General features: G+C 34.3%; 1 protein-coding gene across 2 annotated transcripts in view; it reads left to right on the top strand.

Moving 5' to 3' along the window:
• The window catches only part of DIAPH3 (diaphanous related formin 3), a 484,172-nt gene that overhangs the window by 235,022 nt on the left and 225,165 nt on the right, over window positions 1-23,985 (top strand). For both annotated transcript variants that reach the window (XM_054446718.2, XM_054446717.2), the window contains 2 exons: window positions 6,594-6,688; window positions 11,025-11,126. In XM_054446718.2, coding sequence (XP_054302693.1) covers window positions 6,594-6,688; window positions 11,025-11,126 — 197 coding nt within the window. The remainder of the gene's footprint in view (window positions 1-6,593; window positions 6,689-11,024; window positions 11,127-23,985) is intronic.

Here is a 23,985-nt window from a genome sequence, read left to right as displayed (position 1 = left end):
TAGCTAGAGTATATATATCCTATTCATTCAATTGAGAAACATGTTTTAAAGTATAAGATGAAAAGATACAGAATTTATACCATGTCATATTATGATGTAATCCATTTTAAGATTATTCTTGTCCTCTCCGATGGTAGCAGGCATTATGATTTAAGCTTTAAGAAGCTTTAGCAGCCTATAATCTTTATTGTAATTATAGTTTGATTCACAGCTGGTTTTTGTAATGAAATTTAGAGTTTTGAGAGTCTGAATTCTGAGAAGAGTCTTAGAACTGTTTTGGAATGAGATGAATAGAAATAAAACAGTGGTCAGTAGTAGAATACTGATACTAAAATGGAGAGGTTCATTTCTAAAGTTCATTGAAGAGAAATATTATGGGTGTGTACTAGGTTATAATTTTGGAGAAAGAATCTAAAAGTCATTCATTTGTCTACTTGTCTATTTAAAAGTGGTTTTGGTTTCCTATATTTTTGAGTTCATAAAGGTTTCCAGGCACTCTAGGATCAAGAGAAGGCTTAGGAGTTTTATAAGATTCATTTGTTTATGATTTTTTATATTTAAGGTTGTTTTCTGAAAGCAAGTACAGCTTAACTTATTTCTGCCTATTTTTTTTCTCTTGCCTAATTGCCCTGGCTAGGACTTCAAGTAATATGTTAAATAGAAGTGGTGAAAGTGGAGATCCTCATCTTCTTCCAGATTTTATAGGAAAAGCTTTCAACTTTTCTCTATTTGTTATGATGATAGCTGTATGTTTGTCATATATAACACATATATTTATTGTGTTGTGACACATTCTTCTATACCTAATTTGTTAAAATTCTTTATCATAAAAGAATGATGAATTCTGTCAAATTATTGTTCTATCTATTGAAATGATTATATGGTTTTTCTTCCATACTGTTAATAGGATGTGTCACATTTACTGATTTGCATATTTTGAACCATCCTTGCATCTCTGGAATGAATCCCATTTGATCATGGTGAATGATCTTTTTCATGTATTGAATTCAGTTTGTTGAGAATTTTTGCTTCAGGGTTATTGACAAGTAGCTTTCTTTTGTTGTATTCTTGCAGGTTTTGGTGTCAGGGGAATGCCAGCCTTGTGGAGTGAGTTTGGCAGTATTCTCTACTCTTTGATTTTTTTTGAATAGTTTGATAAGAATTGGTAATAATTTTTACTTACATGTTTGATAGAATTAAGCAGCAAATATATTAGATCCTCAGCTTCTCTTTGGTGGGAAACTACTTATTACTAATTTCAGTTTCCTTACTGGTTATTGGTTCATTCAGGTAGTCTATTGTTTTATAATTCAATCTTGGTAAGTTATAAGTTTCTAGGATTTTATCCATTTTTTTTTCTAGGTTATCCAATTTATTGATGTATAAGAAATTATTCAAAATAGTCTCATATAATTCTTTTTATTTTTGTGGTGTCAGTTGTAATATCTTTTCATTTATGACTATATTTGAGTTTTCTTAGTCTAAATAAACATTTGATTATTTTGTTTATTTTTTCCAAAAATCAACTTTTTGGTTGTTTTTTCTTTCTTTTTCTTTTTCTTTTTTTTTTTTTTTTTTTTTTTTTTGGTATTTTCTAGTCTCCATTTCATTTATTTCTGCTTGGATCTTTAATATTTTCTTGCTTCTACTAATTTTGGGTTGAGTTTGTCTTTTTTTTTCTAATTCCTCCAGGTGCAATGTTAGGTTGTTTGAGATTTTTTTTTTTTTTAGTGTAGACATTTATTTCTGTAAACTTCTTACTTAGATCTGCTTTTGCTATATCCCATATATTTTGGTATGTTGTGTTTCCCTTTTCAATTTTCTAAATACATTTTTAAATTGAAGACTTTTAATTTCTTCATTGACCCATTGGTTATTTAGAAGCATGTTGTTTAGTTTTCATGTATTTGAAAAGTTTTTGAATTTTCTTCTGTTACTATTTCTAGTTTTATTCCATTGTGGTCAGAAAATATACTTGATATGATTCTAGTCTCCTTAAATTTGTTAAGACTTGTTTTGTGGCATAACATATGATCTGTCCTGCAGAATGTTCCGTGTGCAGTTGAGAGAAGGATGTTTATTCTGATTTTGTTATATGAAATGTTCCGTAAATATCTGTTAGGTCCTTTTGGCCTAGAGTTCATTTTCTATTTCACGTTTGTTGATTTTCTGTCTAGATGACTGTTTTATTGCTGAAAATGAGGCATTGAAGTCTCCTAATATTATTGTATTGCAATGTATGTCTCCGTGTAGATCTATTTGCTTTTTATATTTAGATGCTTTGGTGTTGGATACAAATTATATATATATACACACACACACACACATACATATACACATATATATGTTTATGAGTGTTACATCCTTTTGCTGAATTGATCACTTTATTATGTAATATCCTTCTTTGTCTCCTTTTACAGTTTTTGGTTTAAAGTATATTTTATCTGATGTAAATATAGCTACTCCTGTTCTCTTTCGGTTTTCATGTGCATGGAATATCTTTTTCTATCTTTACACTTGGTTTATGTGTCTTTACGGGTGAAGTTAGTCTTCAGTAGTCAGCATATAGTTGTAGTTTTGTTTTGTTTTCATTCAGCCACTCTGTCTTTTAATTTGAGAATTCAGTCCATTTAGATTCTAGATAATTATTGATAGTGAAGGACTTATAACTACCATTTTGTTGATTGTTTTCTAGTTGTTTTGTAGATCCTTTTTACTTTCTTCCTCTATTACAGTTTTCCTTTCTGGATAAGTGATTATTCTCTAATAGTATGTTTTGATTTTTTTGCTTTTGATTTGTAGTACATTTAGTACAGATTTTTGCTTTGTGGTTATGAGGCTAGCTAAAAGATTTTTTATAGTTAAAACAGTTTATTTGAAACTGATAAACTTGATCACTTATAAAAAATAAAACTACATGTTAATTTTACTCTTTCCTTCAATTTTGAATTTTTGATGTCACAACTCACATCTTTCCATATCGAATATTCCTTAACAATTTATTGTAGTTACTGTTAATTTTAATAGTTTTGTCCTCTATTCTCCCTTTAAAGATACAGGTGATTTACATACCACCATTACATTATTAGAATATTCAGAATTTGACTATGTACTTACTTTTTACTGGTGAGTTATACTTTCAGATATTTTTATGTTTCTCATTATCATCCTTTTCTTTCAACTGGCAGAACTTCATTTAGCAATTTTTATAAGACAGGGCTGTTGATTGTGAACTTCCTTAGCTTCTGTTTGTCTGGGAAACTATCTCTCCTTGATTTCTGAAAAATAAATTTTGATGGTACCGTATTCTTAGAAGTTGTTTTTCTTCAGCACTTTGAATATGTCATCATATTTTCTCCTGGCATGTAAGGTTTCTGTTGAGAAGTCTGCTGTTAGGTATACTGGAACTCTCTTGTATGCTATTTTATTATTTTCTCTTGTTGCTTTCTGGATCCCCTCTTTGTCTTTGATCTTTGACAGTTTGATTATAATGTCATGGTATAGTATTGGATTCAATCATGTTAGACACCTTTTACCTTCCCGTATCTGGATATTTATATCTTTTTGCAGGTTTGGGAAGTTTTCTGCTATTACTTTTTAAAATAAGTTTTCTACAATGTTATCTACTCTCTCAAACCTCAATGACACGTTTTTGCTCTTTAATGCTGTCCCATAAATTTCACGTTTTCTTCATTCCTTTTCATTCATTTTTCTTATTCTCTTACTATATATTTTTAAATAAATTGTCTTTAAGTTTACAGATTTTTTCTTCTACTTGATCACTTCTACAGTTGATGCTGTCTACTGAATTACTCATTCTGTACCTTGTATATTTTAGTATTTCTGTTTAATTTTTAAAAACTATTTTCTTTGTTAAAAAATACTGATTTTTTTTTTTTTTGTATTTTCTTGAAGTTCACTGAACTTTCTTAAAGCACAGCTTTGAATTCCTTGCCAGATAGTTCATACATGTCCATCTCTAGTGTACATCACTGGCAGCTGATTTTGTCCCTTTGGTGATGTCATGTTTCCCTGATTGTCTTTTTGCATTGTGGTCAAGTGTTGCTGTCTGCACGTTGAGAAAGTAGATATTTATACCATTCTTCTCAGTGTGACTTTATTTTAGGTCATCTTTCAACAGTAAGTCTGTCTAGGGTTTTTGAGTAGACCATCTGGTATGGATTGCTGTTGTTGGTGCAGTGCTAGGGAGTGCCCTAAGCCTAGAAATGCTTTGGGTGGTGCAGCCCAGGCTGGAAATTTTTGGCTCCCACAGCTGGCCCAGCATCAGGCTTACTTTCATGGTTCTTAATGTTGTTGCAGTCCTGGGTGGTTCCTGAAGCCCACAGCTTCTGTTGCCTGTTTGCCACTGAGTATTTTCTGTAAACAAAGGTTGCTGCAGTCATCTGTCAGTGATATAGGCCAGAACTCGAGTCTTTCTCAAAGGACCGTTAGATTCCTGTCTGGTACCATTGTCAGTCTAGATGCTTAGATTGCAGATACCTGTCAGGAATCAGAGTCCATGAGCATTTTATACTGGTAGATTTGTTGTTAGGGACAAAGGGACATTTCTATGTTCACTTCTCTCTTTTTTTCCAAGTGGACAGTATCTCTCTCTCTCTCTCTCTTTTTTTTTTTTTCCTGTGCTGCCTGACGTTGGGGGATGGATTGATACGGGTGGTGTAAAACATTCTTTACATAATCAATGTATCTTTTTTAGTATTAGTCTATAGCAGGTACTGTGATTTTTCACTTGTTTTCTCTCTTTTGAAGGTATTTTCTTTCACATGTGGCTAGTTCAAATTCATGTTTCTGTGAGGGTGGAGAATTACTAGAGAGCCCTACTTCACCATCTTGAGTGATTATATTTTTTGCATGTTCTATTGTCTACTACGGAGTTATCTTTTGTAATTTTATAAATCTCTACTTTTTTTTTTTTTTTTTTTTTGAGACAGAGTCTTACTCTGTCGCCCAGGCTGAAGTGCAGTGGTGCAATCTTGGCTCACTGCGACCTCTGCCTCTTAGTTTCAGGCGATGCTCCTGCCTCAGCCTCCTGAGTAGCTGGGACTACAGGCACATGCCACCATACCTGGCTAATTTTTTGTATTTTTAGTAGAGACGGAGTTTCCCCGTGTTAGCTAAGATGGTCTCGATCTGCTGACCTCATGATCCGCCTGCCTCTGCCTCCCAGAGTGCTGGGATTACAGGCGTGAGCCACTGCGCCTGGCCAAATCTCTATTTACTCTTATACCATTTATATATTTCATCTTGTTCTTGGGATATTAAAGATTATAGACATCTGTGAGTTTTATTGTGATGAGTTCATATTTAAGACTTCTTGGGTTCAGAATTGTGTATGTTGGTGATATGAACACAGATGGTGCCCTTGTTAATCTGTAGGTGATACATGATATTCTCACAAATCAGGAATACAACCTCAATACAGAAAAGAAGCAGATCCTGTTTCCTGAGTTTTATAAAAAATAGTCATCCTTTGATATCAGAGGGATTGGTTCCAGGACCCCTGATGAATACCAAAATCCACAGATGCTCAAGTTCCTTATATTCTGCTTTTATATCCATGGTTTCTGTATCTTTAGATTCAACCTACTGTGGATTGAATTTGATCCACAGTTGGTCAGATTTGTGAATGTGGAACCCACAGATATGAGGTGCTGAACATAGTTTCTTTATCTAGAGATACACATACCAGATGACATAGAAATTCATTAAATAAAAAGAAAAATAATAGGCTATTGATTTGCAGGTGCTGAGTATGGTTAAGAAGTGACATCTTGAATGTAAAAACATAATAGTACAATAAGGGGTGAACTAGCATAAGCATTGTATCTGTTGCTGTGAAAATATCCTTCTACTTCAATAACTTTTGAGAAAATCATTATAATAGTTGATATAAGAGGCATCAAGAAAGATGTAAATAATGTTTAGAATTCTCAGTAATAACATATTATACTATCTAGTACATTTGGATAATTTTCAGTGAGAATTTGTTTTCTAAAACTGGATATTTTAAGCTTTGGTTACATGTGAAGGTTTCTCTAGCATACTGTTTACAATGTTTCTGAATACTGAAGTGCTACTATTACTTGTAAAAGTGTTAATGTACTGCTTAGCAGTTTTCTTAAAATACTTTTTGCTGAACTCTTTCCTAAGGCTAGAAGAGATACAAGCAAATAACACATATGTTTAGACAAATATTACATGCACATACTGTGGTTTTCTCATTATTTTCATTACAATGTGATTTTTTATAGTGTACCTTATTTCATTTTTTGTTATCACATGAAAATTGACATCATTCCTATGGTAGATAAATAACTGAGCATTTAAAAATCAACCTTGGATCCAGTGCAATAACAGAGGACTGTTGTTTAAACACTAGTTCTAAAACTAGAGAAGAGTATAAAATGTGGTAATGAAAGTTTCCCCCATAGTATCTTTCCCCCAAACATAATATTAAATGTTTGAATTGTCTTGTTTTATGAATTTATTTTTGATTTTATAAATAGAACTACATCTGAAATACTTTTTTTAACCTTATTCATTATAAACCTTTCTCTCTTTCTCCCTCTTAGCAATCTTCCTGAGCTCTTTTCGGGTGCCATATGAGGAAATCAGAATGATGATATTGGAAGTAGATGAAACACGGTTGGCAGAGTCTATGATTCAGGTAAACAAACAGGCACAGCTTAAATTTCAATATTTCATTGCAAGCTTCTCATTAAATAGAAATCTGTAAGTGAAGCAAAATTCTTCACCCAAATCATTCAACTGGAAAATCATTGCTGCATAATTAGTTTTAGCATAACTTCTGCATTGCCAGGAGAGAAAGCTGCATCTTCTCTTAACTGCACATGAGATAGAATGCTATCAAATGATTACATTTTAAGTATTTTAAGTTATTGTTTCTGAAAAGCAAATTGTTTAATTTTACATTTTTGTTTTTGTTATACTTTAGATTATTAATGTGTTACTTAAAATTTGTTTCTATAGCCCTTTTAGAATGTGTTTTCCTTTGGCTTATGAAGATATTATTATATGGTTTAGAAGATTGAGGGAGTTTTCATTTACAGTTACCTTTACTAACAATTCTTCTTTGAGTCATTTGGGCTCCTATGAGTATTAGAGATTGTTTACATAGTATTCTGAATTTATTCAGAAAGCTAGAAGATTTTTGTTAATGGTTTTTATTCATGGTATTTTCAAATGAATACTAGCATCATGTCGAAGTTATTGCTGAGTTCCACATAAGAAATCAATAATGTATATCTTGATAAAATTTAAAGTTGGAGAATCAAAACACAAATTATATAGTGAGAGATTATCTTCAGCTTACCATCTTTTGTTCTGATAGCGGATATATTTAGGAAAATGATTACTTAGCAATAAAAAGAAACCAAATATTTATTAGTGCCAACAAGCAATTAAAATAATTCTGAACATTTTAACTAATCAATAAATGATATCTTTGGAAGTTGTTCTAAGTTTTGCCTTTCCTATCTTGTCTTCTAAACGTAGTGTTCATATAATTTCACTAGTGATTGGTGCTGTGAGTTGCTAAGACTCATAAACTACCTGATTCAGCTACTCTTATTTAAGCATTTTTTTCTCTTTCAGTTTCTTTTTACTGGATTTTCATCTTCGTTCATGTAGATTATGTGTGTGCCTTCTTGCTAGGAATAGATTCCAACTTCTTTAAATAAAATTTTTCTACTTAATACTTGTTTGTATTTCTTATAATGAATTAGTTAAATATTTACAGAGTAGCTTTTAGCTTGATTACATGAATGTTTTAAATGAACATGTGGTTTTGTTATATAATAGAAAAGAGATGATTTGCTTTTTAAAATTCGTGTCCAAAGTACATTCAGCTCCATATATTTTGTAACGTATTAGTTTTTTATTTGTACTATAACAATTCACCAAAAACTTATTTGCTTAAAATAATACAAATTTATTATCTTACATTCCTGTAAAACATAAGTCTGGTATTGGTCGTACTATGCTAACATCAAAGTATTGGCAGAATGGCCTGTGTTTCTTTTCGTAGGCTCTAGGGAAGAATCTGTTTGTATTTCCAGCTTCTCATGGTTGCTCATACTCTATGGCTTGTAGAACCATTCCTTCATCTTCCAAGCCAGCGATCTTGCATTCCTCGATTCCTTTGTCTCATAGTCACATCTCCCTCCAGCTCTATTGTTTTTTTCTTCCACTTATAAGAACTTTTTGATTACATTGGGTACATCCAAATAATTCAGGATAACCACTCTAAGGTCAGCTGATAGCAACTTTAATTCCATCTATATCCTAAATTCCGTTTGCCATGTAACTTAATATTTTCATAGGTTTTGGGGATTAGTCATGTACATCTTTAGGAATGGATGTCATTATTGTGCCTATCATACTTTCTAAATATAAAACCAGCCTTGGGTATTTCTAAAATGTAAAAATTTACTTTGAACATATATAAGTTTTTAATATATTCATTAAAAAATAAGAATTTCTTGCTATTTGAACTCTTAATTTTAAAAGTATATTCCTCATTTTAATGTGAAGAATTCCTATTTTGACCAGGGCATGGAAACAGAGCTTAATGTTGTAATAATCATGATTTTGGTTCTCTTGTGTTCACTGTGATGGTTATATTTTGACATATTTAGTTACTTATTCATATATATGCACAGGTCAGCCATATGTCATTGTTTTGCCATTTTTCATGCCACTTTTCCACATCATTTTTTACCCATTTACCTTTGTTTGTCACATCAGTCATTTATTAATTCATTTTTCATATACTTTATTTTATGCAACATGTCCAGGGCATTGTATTAGGCTCAATAATTTTTATGTTTTATTACTTTTGTTTTTTTTTTTTGAGACAGAGTGAGACTCTGTCAACCAGGCTGGAATGCAATGGTGCGATCTCGGCTTACTGCAACCTCTGCCTCCCGAGTTCAAGCTATTCTTCTGCCTCAGCCTCCTGAGTAGCTGGGATTTCAGGCGCCCACCACCACTCCCAGCTAATTTTTGTATTTTTAGTAGAAATGGGGTTTCACCATGTTGGCCAGGCTGGTCTTGAACTCTTGACCTCAAGTGATCTGCCCGCCTCGGCCTCTCAAAGTGCTGGATTACAGGCGTGAGCCACCATGCCCGGCTGTATATTAGGCTCAATAAGAATTAGCCTTGACCTTCTTGGAATTTATAATTTGACAAGGGAAATGACATTTACATACATAATTGTAAAGCAAGGTAAGCAAAGTTTTAAGATTGGTTTAGACCTGTAGAACATGTTGAAGGAGTATGCTTTGTGAGTATATGTGTGGAGGCAAGGATATGTAAAGGTTGAATAGGTATAGATGTAGAATAGAGCAGAGGAGTTGCATGAAAAATGTAGTGAAGGGCAATTGTTTTGGCAGTAATAATACTGTGGGCTGTGAGGGAAGCTGGGCATGTGTGCCTATCTGTGCAGAATTTAGCTGAACAGGAGCTTAAGATTTGCGAAGGGTATGGGGAATTTGTAAGGGGAGAGACAAAGGGAGGTTGGGACCATGCACTTAAAAATCACAATAGTATTTTTATGTTAGAATGTAAAATTAATGAAGTGAAAAAATTAAAAAATTCAGATAAAAGATGAAAATCTGATTATATATGAGATATTCAGGGGGATTTGATTGTCATCTAAAAGGATGCTAAAGAAATTCAGAGGCCTGAAGTAATAAAATCTAACAATCCAGCTGTCAACTAGAATGGGTAAAAAGAAAATATAAATAATCCTGTCTTTTGGTCTCAAGCAATTCCACCAAGAGAAATTTCTATTTATGTGGGGAAATCATATACTTTTATTTTTATTCAATTTGATAGTATTAATAGTGAATACTTTGTCTAGGGATGATCTTAAAATGCCACTTTTTTTGTTTTGTTTTTGGCCAGTTAACCAAGTTTTTGTCCGAAGGTACACAGTGAGTCAATAACTTATTCTTTGATCTAATTGATTTTGATGTACAACATTCTCTAACAGTATTTTTAACTAATAACACCTTTGGGGAATTTCCCCCCATAAATATATATAGCATGATCTAGGCTTAATTATAGTTTGTATTCAACTTTGGGCTTATACAGAATTTACTCATGCTGTAATTTGGAATTGTGAGCACCAACCACCCTTTTTTATCTTAATTTTAATATCAATGCACTAACTTCTTGTAACACTATTATAATTGATTGTATTTTGATACAGAGGATCAATATAGACTTTGTCCAAGGGATTGTTTAATCATTTAAGTTCTATCAGGAAGACATAGTCTTGTGTATTCCTTTAATCTTTATTCAAGTAGTTCTGTTGTTTAAGTGTGTGGCTTACTTAAGTTTCTAAAGGACCTCTACATGCCTTTTATCTGCAAGGTATATCAATCATCATGTGTCTTCAACACCTTTTAAAATTTTCTTTCACATCAGAAAAGTTACTTTGTTTTAGAGACATCTTCAGTTTTTATTATCAAAACTGTAATCCTATTGGTAAATCTTGCAAGCACTGCCATTAAAATTCCCTTGATTTCTATTCTGTCCCTTCCCATGCCTTTTTGTAGCAATATGATGATTTCTTTTATCCCCCTGAGGGAAGTGTTAAAATATGTTTGGCTTTGCCTGAAATTTCTGACACTTAATTCCCTAAAGCTGAAATGTAATGGATCACATTCATCCAGGTGAGAAAGCTGTTCCTTTGGTATAGGTTGAGTTCTCTTTCTCAATTATATAGCTAATCAAATAAACATTCAGTTTCAGTAGTGCTTGATTTGAATATATAATAACTCTGGGATAGAGAAATGGAAAATTGACTGTTTTCAAGATGCAGGGAATTTTGCTTAAGGCTTATTAGGAGGGAGGTTACCTAGAAATAAAACTGAAGATTAACTTAACTGGTTTTCTTTCAGTAGTTTTTAAATTATATTTTTAAAATTCAAGAAGTACATTTAGTGAAGATCTTTCTTTCTGGTTTTAATTTTTAGAACTTAATAAAGCATCTTCCTGATCAAGAGCAATTAAATTCGTTGTCTCAGTTCAAGAGTGAATATAACAATTTATGTGAACCTGAGCAGTTTGCTGTTGTGGTAAGTACCGAGTCTCAGAGAAGATTTTTATACTGTGCCAAACAAGAGAACCTGTCAACTGTTTTTATATCGCTAAATGTAAAAAAGCATGTGAGTAATCACATACATTTAATATCCATCTTACTTTTTTTTAACTTAAGGATATTCATGTGAAATTATCTTGATTTAAAATATATATTGAAACTCTGGCATTAAGTGAAGTCCAAAGGGCTTTTGAAAAGTGTATGTATAATTTTTTTGCTCTCTATTTAATGTTAAAATGTAAAGTAAAAACTGTACTTGTTATGAATAGAGAGGTATATTTGTGATTTATTCTAGAGCTGTGTATTCCAACATATTGCAAGAATAGCTTCGGTTTCTTCTTCTGATCACTTACTTCAATTCATCTCATAATTTAGACTGAAATTATAAATATAGTATCTTTCTTGGCAATGAGGATGAAAAATGAATTCATTTTAGAAAATCTTTGAGGTACCTTGATAATCATCTTGCTTCAGCCTTTTATTTTATAGAAGCTGGGGTCTAAAGAGGTGAAAAGAATTTCCAATGACATATATTAGCTGTATTACAACTTAAAATTTTAAGATTTTTATCAAGGTTTCTTTTCTGTGCTCTTTTCTCCTACCATTAAATTATTATTTTTAGGTTGGTTACACTTTGTCATTATAACAATACTATAGTGTTGTTTCTCTAATAAGATTGTTTATTTTTTCCCTTTCGTCTTTAGTTATATTAATAATCTCCAGGGCCAGGATGGAATTTTGTTTGACAGAATTTTAAAAATTCAGGTTGATTTACTTAATAGCTGTGCCTGCACCTCATATTTGGCACGTTGTAGACATTTGCTTTTACATTCCTTCCTATCTCTTCATAAACGCATTCTACTCCTCGCTATCACCAAAGTTAAAAAAAAAAAAAAACTCCAAATAGAACACAAAAGGAAAAAGCATGATTTTCCTTGTTCACAGTCTTATAATTTTTATTCTAAAACTTTTTTTTTTTTTTTTTAAATACTTGAGACAGAATCTTGCTCTGTTGCCCAGGCTGGAGTGCAAGTGGTGCAATCTCGACTCACCAAAACCTGCGCCTCCCAGGTTCAAGTGATTCTCCTGCCTCAGCCTCCTGAGTAGCTGGGATTACAGGCGGCCAACACTACACTCAGCTATTTTTTTGTATTTTTAGTAGAGACGGGGTTTCACTGTGTTGGCCAGGCTGGTCTCGAACTCCTGACCTCAGGTGATCCACCTGCCTCCGCCTCCCAAAGTTCTGGGATTACAGGTGTGAGCCACCCCACCCGGCCTATTCTAAAACTTTTAAATTCATTGTCTTTAAGAAAACAACAGAAGTTTTTTTTACTTTTTAATCCAATTCTTCAGGGTATTCTCTTCCCCGCCTGCCCTTTTTCTGTCTCCTTTCTTTTTTTCTGTATTTCCTTGCTTGCTTGCTTTTCTATTATCTGGTTAGTTTGTCTATTTGATACTCTATTTGCCATGTCTTCCATAAGAGAATAGGTGAATAAGGGAGAATTTGCATTACATTTTTAACCACGGACTATTTAGAGTGTTTTTACCTACTTGTTTTGACACTTGAATTAAAATAATATGTAAAATTACAATTTTGAAATATTTTCCATGTACATTAAATCTGATACCATGCAAGGTTATATGAAAATGTCTATCTAACAAGTAGCTTTTTATGTTGCCTATCATTATGGTAAAGATTTAAAACTATTTCTGTGTTCTAGTGATTCAAGAAGACTGCTCAAATTTGCAGATATTTTCAATTTACTTAAAATAGCCAAGTTATGCCATGTTAAAAATTAAAAATTCACATCAAAGAGCTTTGATTTACAAAAAGTGTACTTTTAGGGATCAGCAGTTAAAACAAATGGATTCCCAGATACCAATGCTAGAGGTAATAGTTTTGATTTTATGATGGTGATGGACCACTTCCCTTTCAGGACATGTCAACTGAAACTTAATCTGGAATGTACACGTTCCATGCTGGGTCATACCTGAGTGCCAATGGAATATAATTTGGAAGGAATAATGCTGTTGAAAAACGTCCTCTATAGACAGTATGAACAATGCCTTAGTCATCTATTGATTATGACAATATACTCTTGAACAAATTGTTTTCAGTTCTGGTTTCTGTGGTACTAATATTTTAAAAGGTAATTGTATTGGTAGAAAAATCAGAATGAAAGTTGAGGAACAAAATGAAATATTTTTCTTTTATTTTTTGTCAAATAGTAATGTTCTTAGATTTTACCTTTTTCCGTTTCTATTTTTCACCATTTCCAATCTGGCTGCTACTACTTCTCAACTTCTGCTCTCTAAAAAGAAGTGGGAAACCTGCTTAAAGCTCCAAACAATCCTTGATAATTAACCACAAAAAAAAAAAAAATACTGGACAAAGAGTGTTAGACTGTCTGGAATGTCTGAAATCTTCTGTACTCCTTTCTAGATTAAAAACTTTTGCTAACTTACTAAAGAATGATGTGTTTTCAGTTTATCAACATTATCAATAATACAGTAATTTGATGATTTTAAGAAATTGGTTATAATTACCAAGTGTATTTCTGTAAGACTTCCATAATGTTTCATTTTTAAAATAATAAACTTTTTGAAGTGTTTGTGTCAAAAATGGGCAATTAACTTGAAGTGAATTAAACTCCAGATTTCTACAAGACATCCTTGCCTTAAAAAACATGTTTACTTCTTGATTTAGCCTAGATTTAAAGTACATTAGAAATGTACTAATCATCTTTACCTGAAAAATCATCACACAGTTAGATATAAGAAAAAGTCAAGAGTTTGGGGTAGCGTTAGTGCTTTCCCAGCTCCAAATAGGACCAAAGCTTGACTTTTCATTTGTTTTTCACTGTAGAAAAATTAGCTCTTAACTCTTTAATCTTTAGGTTCCGTACACTGATGTTGTGATTTCTAGCATTTTCATTTGAACAAAAATTAGTTAAAATTCTAGTTTTTACTTGCCACTAAGTTTGTTTTCTTTTATCCAGTTATGTGAATTCATTAATTTGATTCATATTAATTACAAATTTTTCCAAAAGGTTGTGTTTTATTTAAACTAATACCCAAACTTGAGACAGTAGATTAAATTCAGTCAAGTTGCTTGCATTATATAATCAACTTTAATTCTCCATAAGAATTAGTTAAAAAACATAAGGTGTAGCTCCACCGGGACATTGATGTTTGTGTTATTTTCTCTTTGATAGAAAGGCAGGGTGTAAAAGTAACACATCTAAAATATTAGTAACCAGTGTCAATTAAGGTCAATTAGTGTATATCAGAAATAGTTTGTATACTGGAAATGTCTTACTCTTTTTTTTTTGAGACGGAGTCTAGCTCTGTCACCAGGCTGGAGTACAGTGGCACGATCTCGGCTCACTGCACCCGCCTCCTGGGTTTAAGCGATTCTCCTGCCTCAGCTATCTTAGTAGGTGGAACTACAGGTGCACACCACCAAGCCCAGCCAATTTTTTGTATTTTAGTAGACATGGGGTTTCACTATGTTGGCCAGGATGGTCTTGATCTCTTGACCTTGTGATCTCCCAGCTCGGTCTCCCAAAGTGCTGGGATTACAGGTGTGAGCCACTGCGCCTGGCCATATGTCTTACTTTTGTCATGTATCACTTACATACAGTTTTCCAGGGCTCTATATCCTGTAGAATATGGTATACAAATTTACTATGGGAATTATGTCAATTTCTATTAAATTGTATATCCTTGAAACTTCTAACCACTAAACCATATGATGTGCCTATTTTTTCACATTTTCTGTAATATAGACTTTCATGTTCATATTTATATCTGTTGAAATTGGAAGCAAAATTATTTAATGCTGATATTACCTCTCTTTCTAATTAAGAGTCGTAAATGTATATGTAGTAGACATGGATACTTTTTGTGGTACTCAGTTCTTAGTTGTTCATCTGTCACTTATATAGTAATTCAGAAACTTAAGTTACCTTCTTGAACTGATCTCCTTGTGGTTCTTGTCACTGGACATGCACTCATTTGATCAGGATAGCTCTCAAGGTGTTCTAGAGCTGCTTATCCATGAGTGGGGTAAAGTAGTGCTGGTAACATGTGGTTGTAGGTTGGCTTGTACCTATTAGGATTGAAATCCAGTTATATGATTTCAAGGCCTTAGAGCTTAATTATATTATTGACTTTTTTTTTGTAGATGATCATATATTTATATGTCCTGTGTTTTCTAGGAGATTTTGGTATATGAAAAGTAACACATCAAAAATCCAATAAACTCTCATTTAATGCTAAAAGACTAAGGATCCTGGCCAAATGGTGTTTTAGAGGAGTGCCCTGAGAGGTGGTCTATCTCTGTGTCTTTTTATAGTGGCTTGTAATGAATAAGGCCATTTACATGCTGTTTTTGTTGGTTTAGGTTCTGGGCAGAGGACACTGAATACTGACTGATGTGCTTAATTTGAAATATTCTTTTCCCTGGACAGTCCAGGACAAAATTTTCTTGTGGAGAAATTGGTTTATATTTGAGAGGCAATAGCCTCCTCTTTTGCTCAGCTTAATTTTCTATCACTAGATTAACAAATGAAAATACACTTTGTCATTAATTGGAGTCATTGCTTGTGTCTCTTCTTGGACTCTTTCCATCCCTGTTTATCCCCAACACCTTTTCGTCCATCTTTCCAAAATATTACCTACTTACCAAAGGTTGATTCCGATGGAGTAGAGCCTGACTTTAGTTGTATGACTGCATTTCTTGTATTTGTAGGCTTTCTTTGATCAATAAGCTATTAGGTAAAATCGCTGTGTTCACAGTGGCATGGTTTAACTGTGAGAAATGATTTATGTAAATATTCAGTGGGATCAGAAGATTAGCTGAAGTTTGGAAAGAGGCCTAAAAATTTGCAATTGAAGCTTGGTGTACTAGACTTTCTTTGATTAAAAATTCTAGGTTTTTGAGTATTTGTCTCCATGTTATTTGATTCTGTTAAGCTTCCTGTTCTTCAAAGAAATCAAACACTTATGGGAAGATTGAATCGAACAAATGTCCTGTTTGTGTGCTGTATTTTGATCTACCACCATTTGGTGTCACTGTAGGGCAGGGCTTTTAAACTTTGTGCAGTTGAGGCCTTTTTAATGAAAAATGTTGTAGGAAATCCATGCATATCTCCCTGCATTAAAAATCCCTCGCTTTAAAATACATCATATATTCTTGTTGTAAAACATTCAAATAACATAAAAATATTGAATACAATGTAGATGTCCCCTGTATCCCACTACCTCTTTTCATTCCACACAAATGATCATTTTTAACAATCTGTTGGACTTCTAATTCCTTTCTATGTATTTACCAATGTATGCATGTTCATGTGAACATTTTAAAAAATCCATTGTTCTGAAACTTTTTGGCTGTGTCATATATTTTGAATATGTTTTTCATGTTGTACTGTTTTTAAATTCTTGCAATTTATTTCATAGCCCATATTATGATTTTTCCTTTTAATCATTCTCTTAATGAAGGACACTTAGTTGTAGTTTCTCTCCCTGCCTCAGGTTTTTTAAAAAATAATTCTGTATACATCTTTGTGTATGTATTTGAAGGCAGTGCATTAGTGTTGCACATTGTCTGGGTTTAAATTCTAGCTATACCTCTTCCTAGCTATATGATCTTTGGAAGTTACTCATTTTTTGATACCTCCGTTTTCTTATTTATGAAGTAGGACTGTATTAGTTTCCTGTTGCTGCTATAACAAATTACCACAAACTTGGTGGCTTAAAACAACACAAGTTTATGATCTTACAATTCTGGAGATCAGTAGTCCAAAATGGTTTAGCTTGGGTGCATTCCTTCTGAGGGCTCTAGAGGAAAAATTTATTTCCTTGCTTTTTCCAGCTGTGAGAAGCTGCTTGCATTCCTTGGCTCATGGTTCAGCATTGCTCTGACTTCTATTTTTGGCATCACAACCCCTTCTCTGACCCTCCTGCTTCCCTCTTATAAGGACCCTGTGATTATATTGGGCCTTCCCAGATAATCCAAGATAATCTTTCCCATCTCAAGATCCTTAATGACATCTGCAAAGTCCCTTTTGCTCTGTAAGGCAACACATTCAAAAGTTTCGGGTATTAGGACATGGATATCTTTGAGGGACCGTTATTTTGCCTGTAACAGGGACAGTAATAGTGCCTACCTACATTGTATTGTTCTGGGTATTAAATAAATTGAGAGTGAAGAGTTGTAAATCATCTCACAATCATACTTAGTCTTTGAATTGCTAAATTGAAAGGCCTTTTTAATCTTGCTAGTTACTGTCAAATTGTCCTTCCAGAAGGCATGTGAACTTACACTTTTTTTTTTTTTCTGAGACAGAGTCTCGCTCTGTCGCCCAGGCTGGAGTGCAGTGGCACGATCTCCACTCACTGCAAGCTCCGCCTCCCGGGTTCACGCCATTCTCCTGCCTCAGCCTCCCGAGTAGCTGGGACTATAGGCACCCGCCACCACGCCTGGCTAATTTTTTTGTATTTTCAGTAGAGACAGGATTTCACCATTTTAGCCAGAATGATCTTGATCTCCTGACCTCGTGATCTGCCCGTCTCGGCCTCCCAAACTGCTGGGATTACAGGCATGAGCCACCATACCTGGCCAAACTTACACTTTTATGAATAATATAAGTGAGGATTCTTTTCCTTGCATGATCACTAATATTGTTTTTCTTTTTTAGTTGGTGACTTTTATTTTACTTATTTCATATTTCCTGGTTATTAAATGAGATTGAAGCAGTTATTATGTATTTATTGGTTTATATTTTTTCTTAGAATTGCCTATTAATGTTGTTTATTTTCCTATTTTATTGCCTTGTAGCTTGTAAGAGCTCCTTATATATTCTATAGCGCTACTCTTGTAAATATTTGCAATTTTTCTGACTGCCTCTTACTTGTCTTTTTATTTTTATTTATGATGTCTGCTGTATCTTGCATCTTTGAAGTTTGGTTTTAAAAGTAAATTATAATAAAGAAGATCTGTGTAACTCACTTAACGATAGAGATGTGATTTTTTTTAAGGGACACATTGGCCTTTGTACATGATAGGTGCATGGAAAATAGCAGTTGGTTAATTCTTTAATTTGATTAAATAGAGGATCTCGTAAAGATGTAAAATGGAGAATGAAATGCCCCTAAATATGTTTCACTGACTCTAAATTCCTTCATTTGCTCCCCGAGCCTTTCACACTGATACCCAAAATTCTTAGAATAGCATTAAAACTTTTTAAAAAAGTATCATTTAGGTAAACTGACACAATAAATGGCATATATTTAAAGTATAGCAGTTGATTAATTTTGACATATGAAAACATCCATGAAATGATTACAACAATCAAGATAATGAACATATGCATTACCCCTAAATGTTTCCTCAGGCTCATCTATAATCCCGTCCTTCCCATCCAGCATTACGTCTTTAAATGAAGCAGTTCCTACCATTCCCCTTCTACCTCCTATCTTACTTTTTTCTCTCCGCCTCATCATTGCTAGACAATTTGTTGAGCTCTGAAAGCATCATGCTCAAGCCTGTCAATATTCTGCCTTTCCCTTCTTTCCCCTTTGAGGAAGCCTCTTTGGGGAGCTTTCCCTAACACTTCATTCTATACAAAATTCAGTATCTTTCCTCTTTGTTACCAGAGAACTCTGTGCATATCTCTAAATGGATTGTATTATACTGGAATATAAGTGTTATTTGACAAGTCACAGTCTTCATTTATGCTCTGAACTTTTTGACAGGCTAGAGTGTATTGTGTTCATCTTTCTATTCCCAGCACATGGCACATCTACTGACACATAGTGCCACATAACATATACATGTATGTTAAGTGAATGTATGAAATAAAGAAGAGATGAACAGAAAGGATGGAAAAAATATAGCAAGAACAATAAAATGAAAACAGTGTTTTTAAAAATCATGTTGAGTATTTTTGATTTTTTTGTTAAAAATGAATCTGTAGATGATTTCTCCACGAGTGAAAATGGGTTAATTCAAAAGTAGACCAAGAAATCAATAACTTGGTGCATAATTCACACTTTTTTTTTTTAAAGAATAGAACTTAAACCCTAAGTGATCTTGCCATTTAACTTGTAGGTTTGTCTAGTACAACATCTTAGATTGAATGTTTTCCTGACTTTTAACTCAGAAGGCCATGTTGTTTTGAGTGTGACTACTCATGGTATTCTATACAATACTTGTTTTAGTACTTAGTGGTTTTATTTCATAAAAGATGTTGAGGAAATTGTGATTTGGTATAAGAATCATGGCTTACTGAAACACTTATAAAAAACATTGATCAAGATAGGTGAGGAACCTGAAAGGATATCTCCACCAAACCAACACTTTCCCGGACTAAATATCTCCAGGTCTTTCTTGCATTCCTTAGGTGTTGAATATTTCAAAGTTTTGCAAATGTCCAGATACAAAATCAATCATGTTTCCCAGAGTTCAGTCTCCTAACAAAAGACATACGGTTACTCTGATATAAATTTTTTCAAGAACCCATTTTGGTTTCTTGTAATTACTACTTCCTTTTCTCTTTAATAATTCATCTTTGATCTTGTCTGTCAATTACATAAGTTGTGTTAGTCTGAAGTTGGCAGAATCTACTGTCTTCTCTTCCTGGAAAAGAGAAGTTCCATTCATCCACTGCTACTGCTTTGTCCAGTTGTCCAAGGTCCCTCAAGTTCCATGGCGCCTCAGACGGCCATTTGGTAATCTTGTCTGGAAATCTTTCATTACACAGTGAGAACATTGGTTTGAAATAATAAACTATTATTTCATAACTATATTTCTAGCTATTTTAAATCTTAGAGGTATGCATCTCTTAAGATAAGCATTCAGTCATTGTTTTTCTTGTCACTTTATTTTTACTTTTATTTTTTGGAGACAGTTTCACTTCATTGCCCAGGCTGAAGTGCAGTGGCACGATCTTGGTTCACTGCACCATGTGCCTCCCCAGTTTATGCGATTCTCATGCCTCAGCCACCCAAGTAGCTAGGATTACAGGTGTGCGCCACCATGCTTGGCTAAATTTATTGAATTTTTAGTAGAGATGGGGTTTCACCACGTTGGCCAGGCTTGTCTTGAACTCCTGACCTCAAGGGATCTGCCTGCCTTGGCCTCCCAAAGTGCTAGGACTATAAAGAAACACCTGACACTGGGTAATTTATAAAGAAAACAAGTTTAATTGGCTTACGGTTCTGCAAGCTGTACAGGAAGCATGGCAACATCAGCTTCTGGGAAAGCCTGAGGAAACTTATGATCATGGTGGAAGGTGTAGGGGAAGCAGGCACGTCTTACATGGCCAGAGAAGGAGTAAGGTGGGAGGGGGGTGCAACACACTTTTTTTTTTTTTTTTTTTTTTCATTTCTTATTTTCTTTTTTTTTTTCTTTTATTATTATTATTATTATACTTTAGGTTTTATGGTACATGTTCCCAATGTGCAGGTAAGTTACATATGTATACATGTGCCATGCTGGTGCGCTGCACCCACCAACTCGTCATCTAGCATTAGGTATATCTCCCAATGCTATCCCTCCCCCCTCCCCCCACCCCACAACAGTCCCCGAAGTGTGATGTTCCCCTTCCTGTGTCCATGGCAACACACTTGAGGCCTGGTGGGAGGTGACTGGATCACGGGGGTGGATTTCCCCCTTTGGTGCTGTTCTTGTGATAAGAGTTCTCAGGAGATCCGGCAACACACTTTTAAACAGCCGGATCTCCTGAGAACTCTTATCACAAGAACAGCACCAAAGGGGGAAATCCACCCCCGTGATCCAGTCACCTCCCACCAGGCCTCACCTCTAACATTGGGGATTACAGTTTGACTTGAGATTTGGATGGGGGCTCAAATCCAAACCATATCAACCATACACAGTTTTTCTTGTTTAACAGTCAAAATAATGTGTAATCGATTCATTGTTTTAACCAAATATACTGACATTCATGGAAAATTAGAGGCTTTTTAATGGTGAAACTTAACATTGCTTTTACTGCTGATAGGTTGGGTATACTTAAGAACTTTGTATATTTTTATTTGCACTCTCATTAGATGATTCGGGTGGCTGAGGCATGAGAATCGCATGAACTGGGGAGGCAGAGGGTGCAGTGAGCCAAGATCGTGCCACTGTACTTCAGCCTTGGGAATGCCTCCTGGTAGCAACTATTCCAGTAGTGTATGTTTCAGTCTTAGGATGTTTCAGAGACTTGGATTTTGTTGGAGAAACTTAGACTTTGAGTTTGTATTGATAGACTGTACCATTGCCTTATAAATTTTCTTCAAATACTTTGTCTCCTTGATTCAGCAATAATTTATTTGTTTTTTGACAAATATTTATTGAACACCTACTGTGTGCTAGGTATTGCTGCAGACTCTGAGTTAAATGTGATGATCCTTCTCTTAGTCCCTATTTGTCATATATTTTCATTGGGGATGGTAACAATATGTGCATAAATAATAATGTAATATCAGATAGTAGTGAATGCTCTGCAGGAAGTGGTAGGTTGAGTGTGTTTGTGTGTGCAATTTGTGTGGTTAGGAAGGACTTTCTGAAGAGGTAAGAGTTGAGCAGAAGCCAGAGTGACTTTAGTTAGAGGTGTGGATATCTCAAGGAAGCATGTTATAGACAGAAGAGACCACAAACAGCAAGGCCTTGAGGGATAAGTGAGTTTGGCTATGTGAGGCCAGTGGCTGTGGCAGAGTGAAGGTGGAAGATGGTGTAAAGAGGCCACCAGGGCCTTGATCATGCATGGCCTTGCAGCCATAGTGTGAGAATTATGGATTTTATTTTAAGAAAGCTGTTAGTGAGTTATTAATAAAGGGGTGAAATGATCAGACTGATGCCGTAGTAGTGTTATGCTGGCAGCTATGTGGAGAAACAGATAGCAGGGTAAGGTGAGGAATATAATTAAAGCCAGTGACTGGTTAACAAGCTGTTTCAATGATCTCATTATTAATGTGTGAATTAGTGGTAGCTTGACAGGCTTAGCAGCAGTGTCATTGGTGAGAAGTAGATTCTGGATGATTTTGAAAATAGTGAAGTAGAGTTTCTGACAGATTGGATTTGGGGTATAGGAGGAATCATGAATAACTCCAGGTTCTTAGGCTGTAAAATTAGATAAGAGTTCCCATTTATAGAGATGAGGGAAAGTCTGCAAGAGAAGCAGATTATGGAAGGGAAGATAACTAAGTGTCTGTTGACCTCTAAGTGGACATATGAAGCATGCATTTGGGGGTATAAGCTGGGAGTTCAGGGATGGAGGTATAAATTTGGAAGCCAGTAGCATACAGGTCACATACAAAGCTATAGGAGTGGATGAGATCACTGAGGGAGTGAATTAGAAATGTAACACAAGAGGCAGTGAAGGGCAAGGTGAAATATGCAAACCTTACTGTTTTTCTCAGTCTTCTCCCTGGAGAGGGGCACATCATCAGCAAGGTTTTGTTTGTTTTTGCTGCTGGTTATCACCTCTCAAAGGACAATTGCAATCCCTTACCTAGGGAATTGTACAAGGTGATTTTATAATATAACACTATTGCAGTTTGTTTCAAAAACTAACCATGAGTTGGGGTGAGAGGGATATTTGGCATTTGTAGGGTATATAATTCATCAGGGACATTTAGAAAGAAGCTAGTGGTCATGACAACGTGTGTCTGTGCAATGAAAGAAAAAAAAAACTTTTTACCTCCAGACCTTGCTCTCATATGGAAGAAAATGGAATAATCTCTGATACATCATGATAATAAATATATAGTTCCTATATTATGAACTAAGATAAAGTTAAAATACCAGAAGTGTGCAGGCATATTCCTTGATAAAATAACTCTCATTTAATCAAGGGATTGAGTTCATTTAGTTCAAATCTCCATCAAAATAGTAATATCAAATCCTGCCATTACAGGGAAAAAATCACTCACATGCTGCCAATTGTGTTCTCTGTAGAGTGGGAGGATAAGTGGCATTGAGCTCTGAATGAATTCTCTTATGAGCTTTTGTTACTCTTGTTCCCTTGAAATTAGTAGAATGTCAGCTATATTAAATAACTCTGCAATTCTTTAATTTATTAGAACTAATAAAAACACAGCATGATCAGAATAATATGCTGTTTCCTTGAGCTGCTAATACTTGTGGGTTTCTCAAAAAGTTTGAAATTTCAACCGTGACTTATTTTGACCTCTCTTCTTTTTAATTGATGGCAAAAGGTACAAAATTTTGCTTGTGTTTTATATCACGTGTATGTAAGATTTGTGAAAGAATTTGATATAGCATCTCAAGTTATATTTAACACAGTCTATTCTTAACACAACAGCCAACGACTTCAGTCACATAATGTTCTGTTTTACCTGTAACCCTACGATGACTTCTCACCTCAGAGGAAAGTCCAGAATTCTTGTAGTAGTCTACAAGGCTCTACATAATTTGTCCCTGCCTTGGTATTTCTTACCTCATCTTCTACCATTCCCCCTGGCTAAGGCAACTTTAATCATATGGTTTCTATACTGTTTCCTAAACATGCCAATCACATTCTTGAGAATTTCTCACTTGTACCTTGCCTTGTCCAGTTATTCAAATGGCTTGTTCTCTCATTTCTTTCTGGTCTTTTTTCATAGGTCCTTTGTGGAAGTCTTCTCAATGCACCTTCTTTGAAATTGCATAATCAGTTGCTCAAAATACTTCTTTTCTTCTTGTATTAGTCAGGGTTCTCTAGAGGCACAGGAGTGATAGGATAGATGTATATATGAAAGGGAGTTTATTAAGCAGTTTTGACTCACAGGATCACAAGGTGAAGTCCCACAATAGGCTATCTGCA

Source organism: Pongo pygmaeus, chromosome 14 (assembly GCF_028885625.2).
Source record: "Pongo pygmaeus isolate AG05252 chromosome 14, NHGRI_mPonPyg2-v2.0_pri, whole genome shotgun sequence".
Taxonomy (NCBI): domain Eukaryota; kingdom Metazoa; phylum Chordata; class Mammalia; order Primates; family Hominidae; genus Pongo; species Pongo pygmaeus.
The sequence above is the reverse complement of the archived record's forward strand: the minus strand, read 5'-3'. Positions and strand labels throughout refer to the sequence as shown.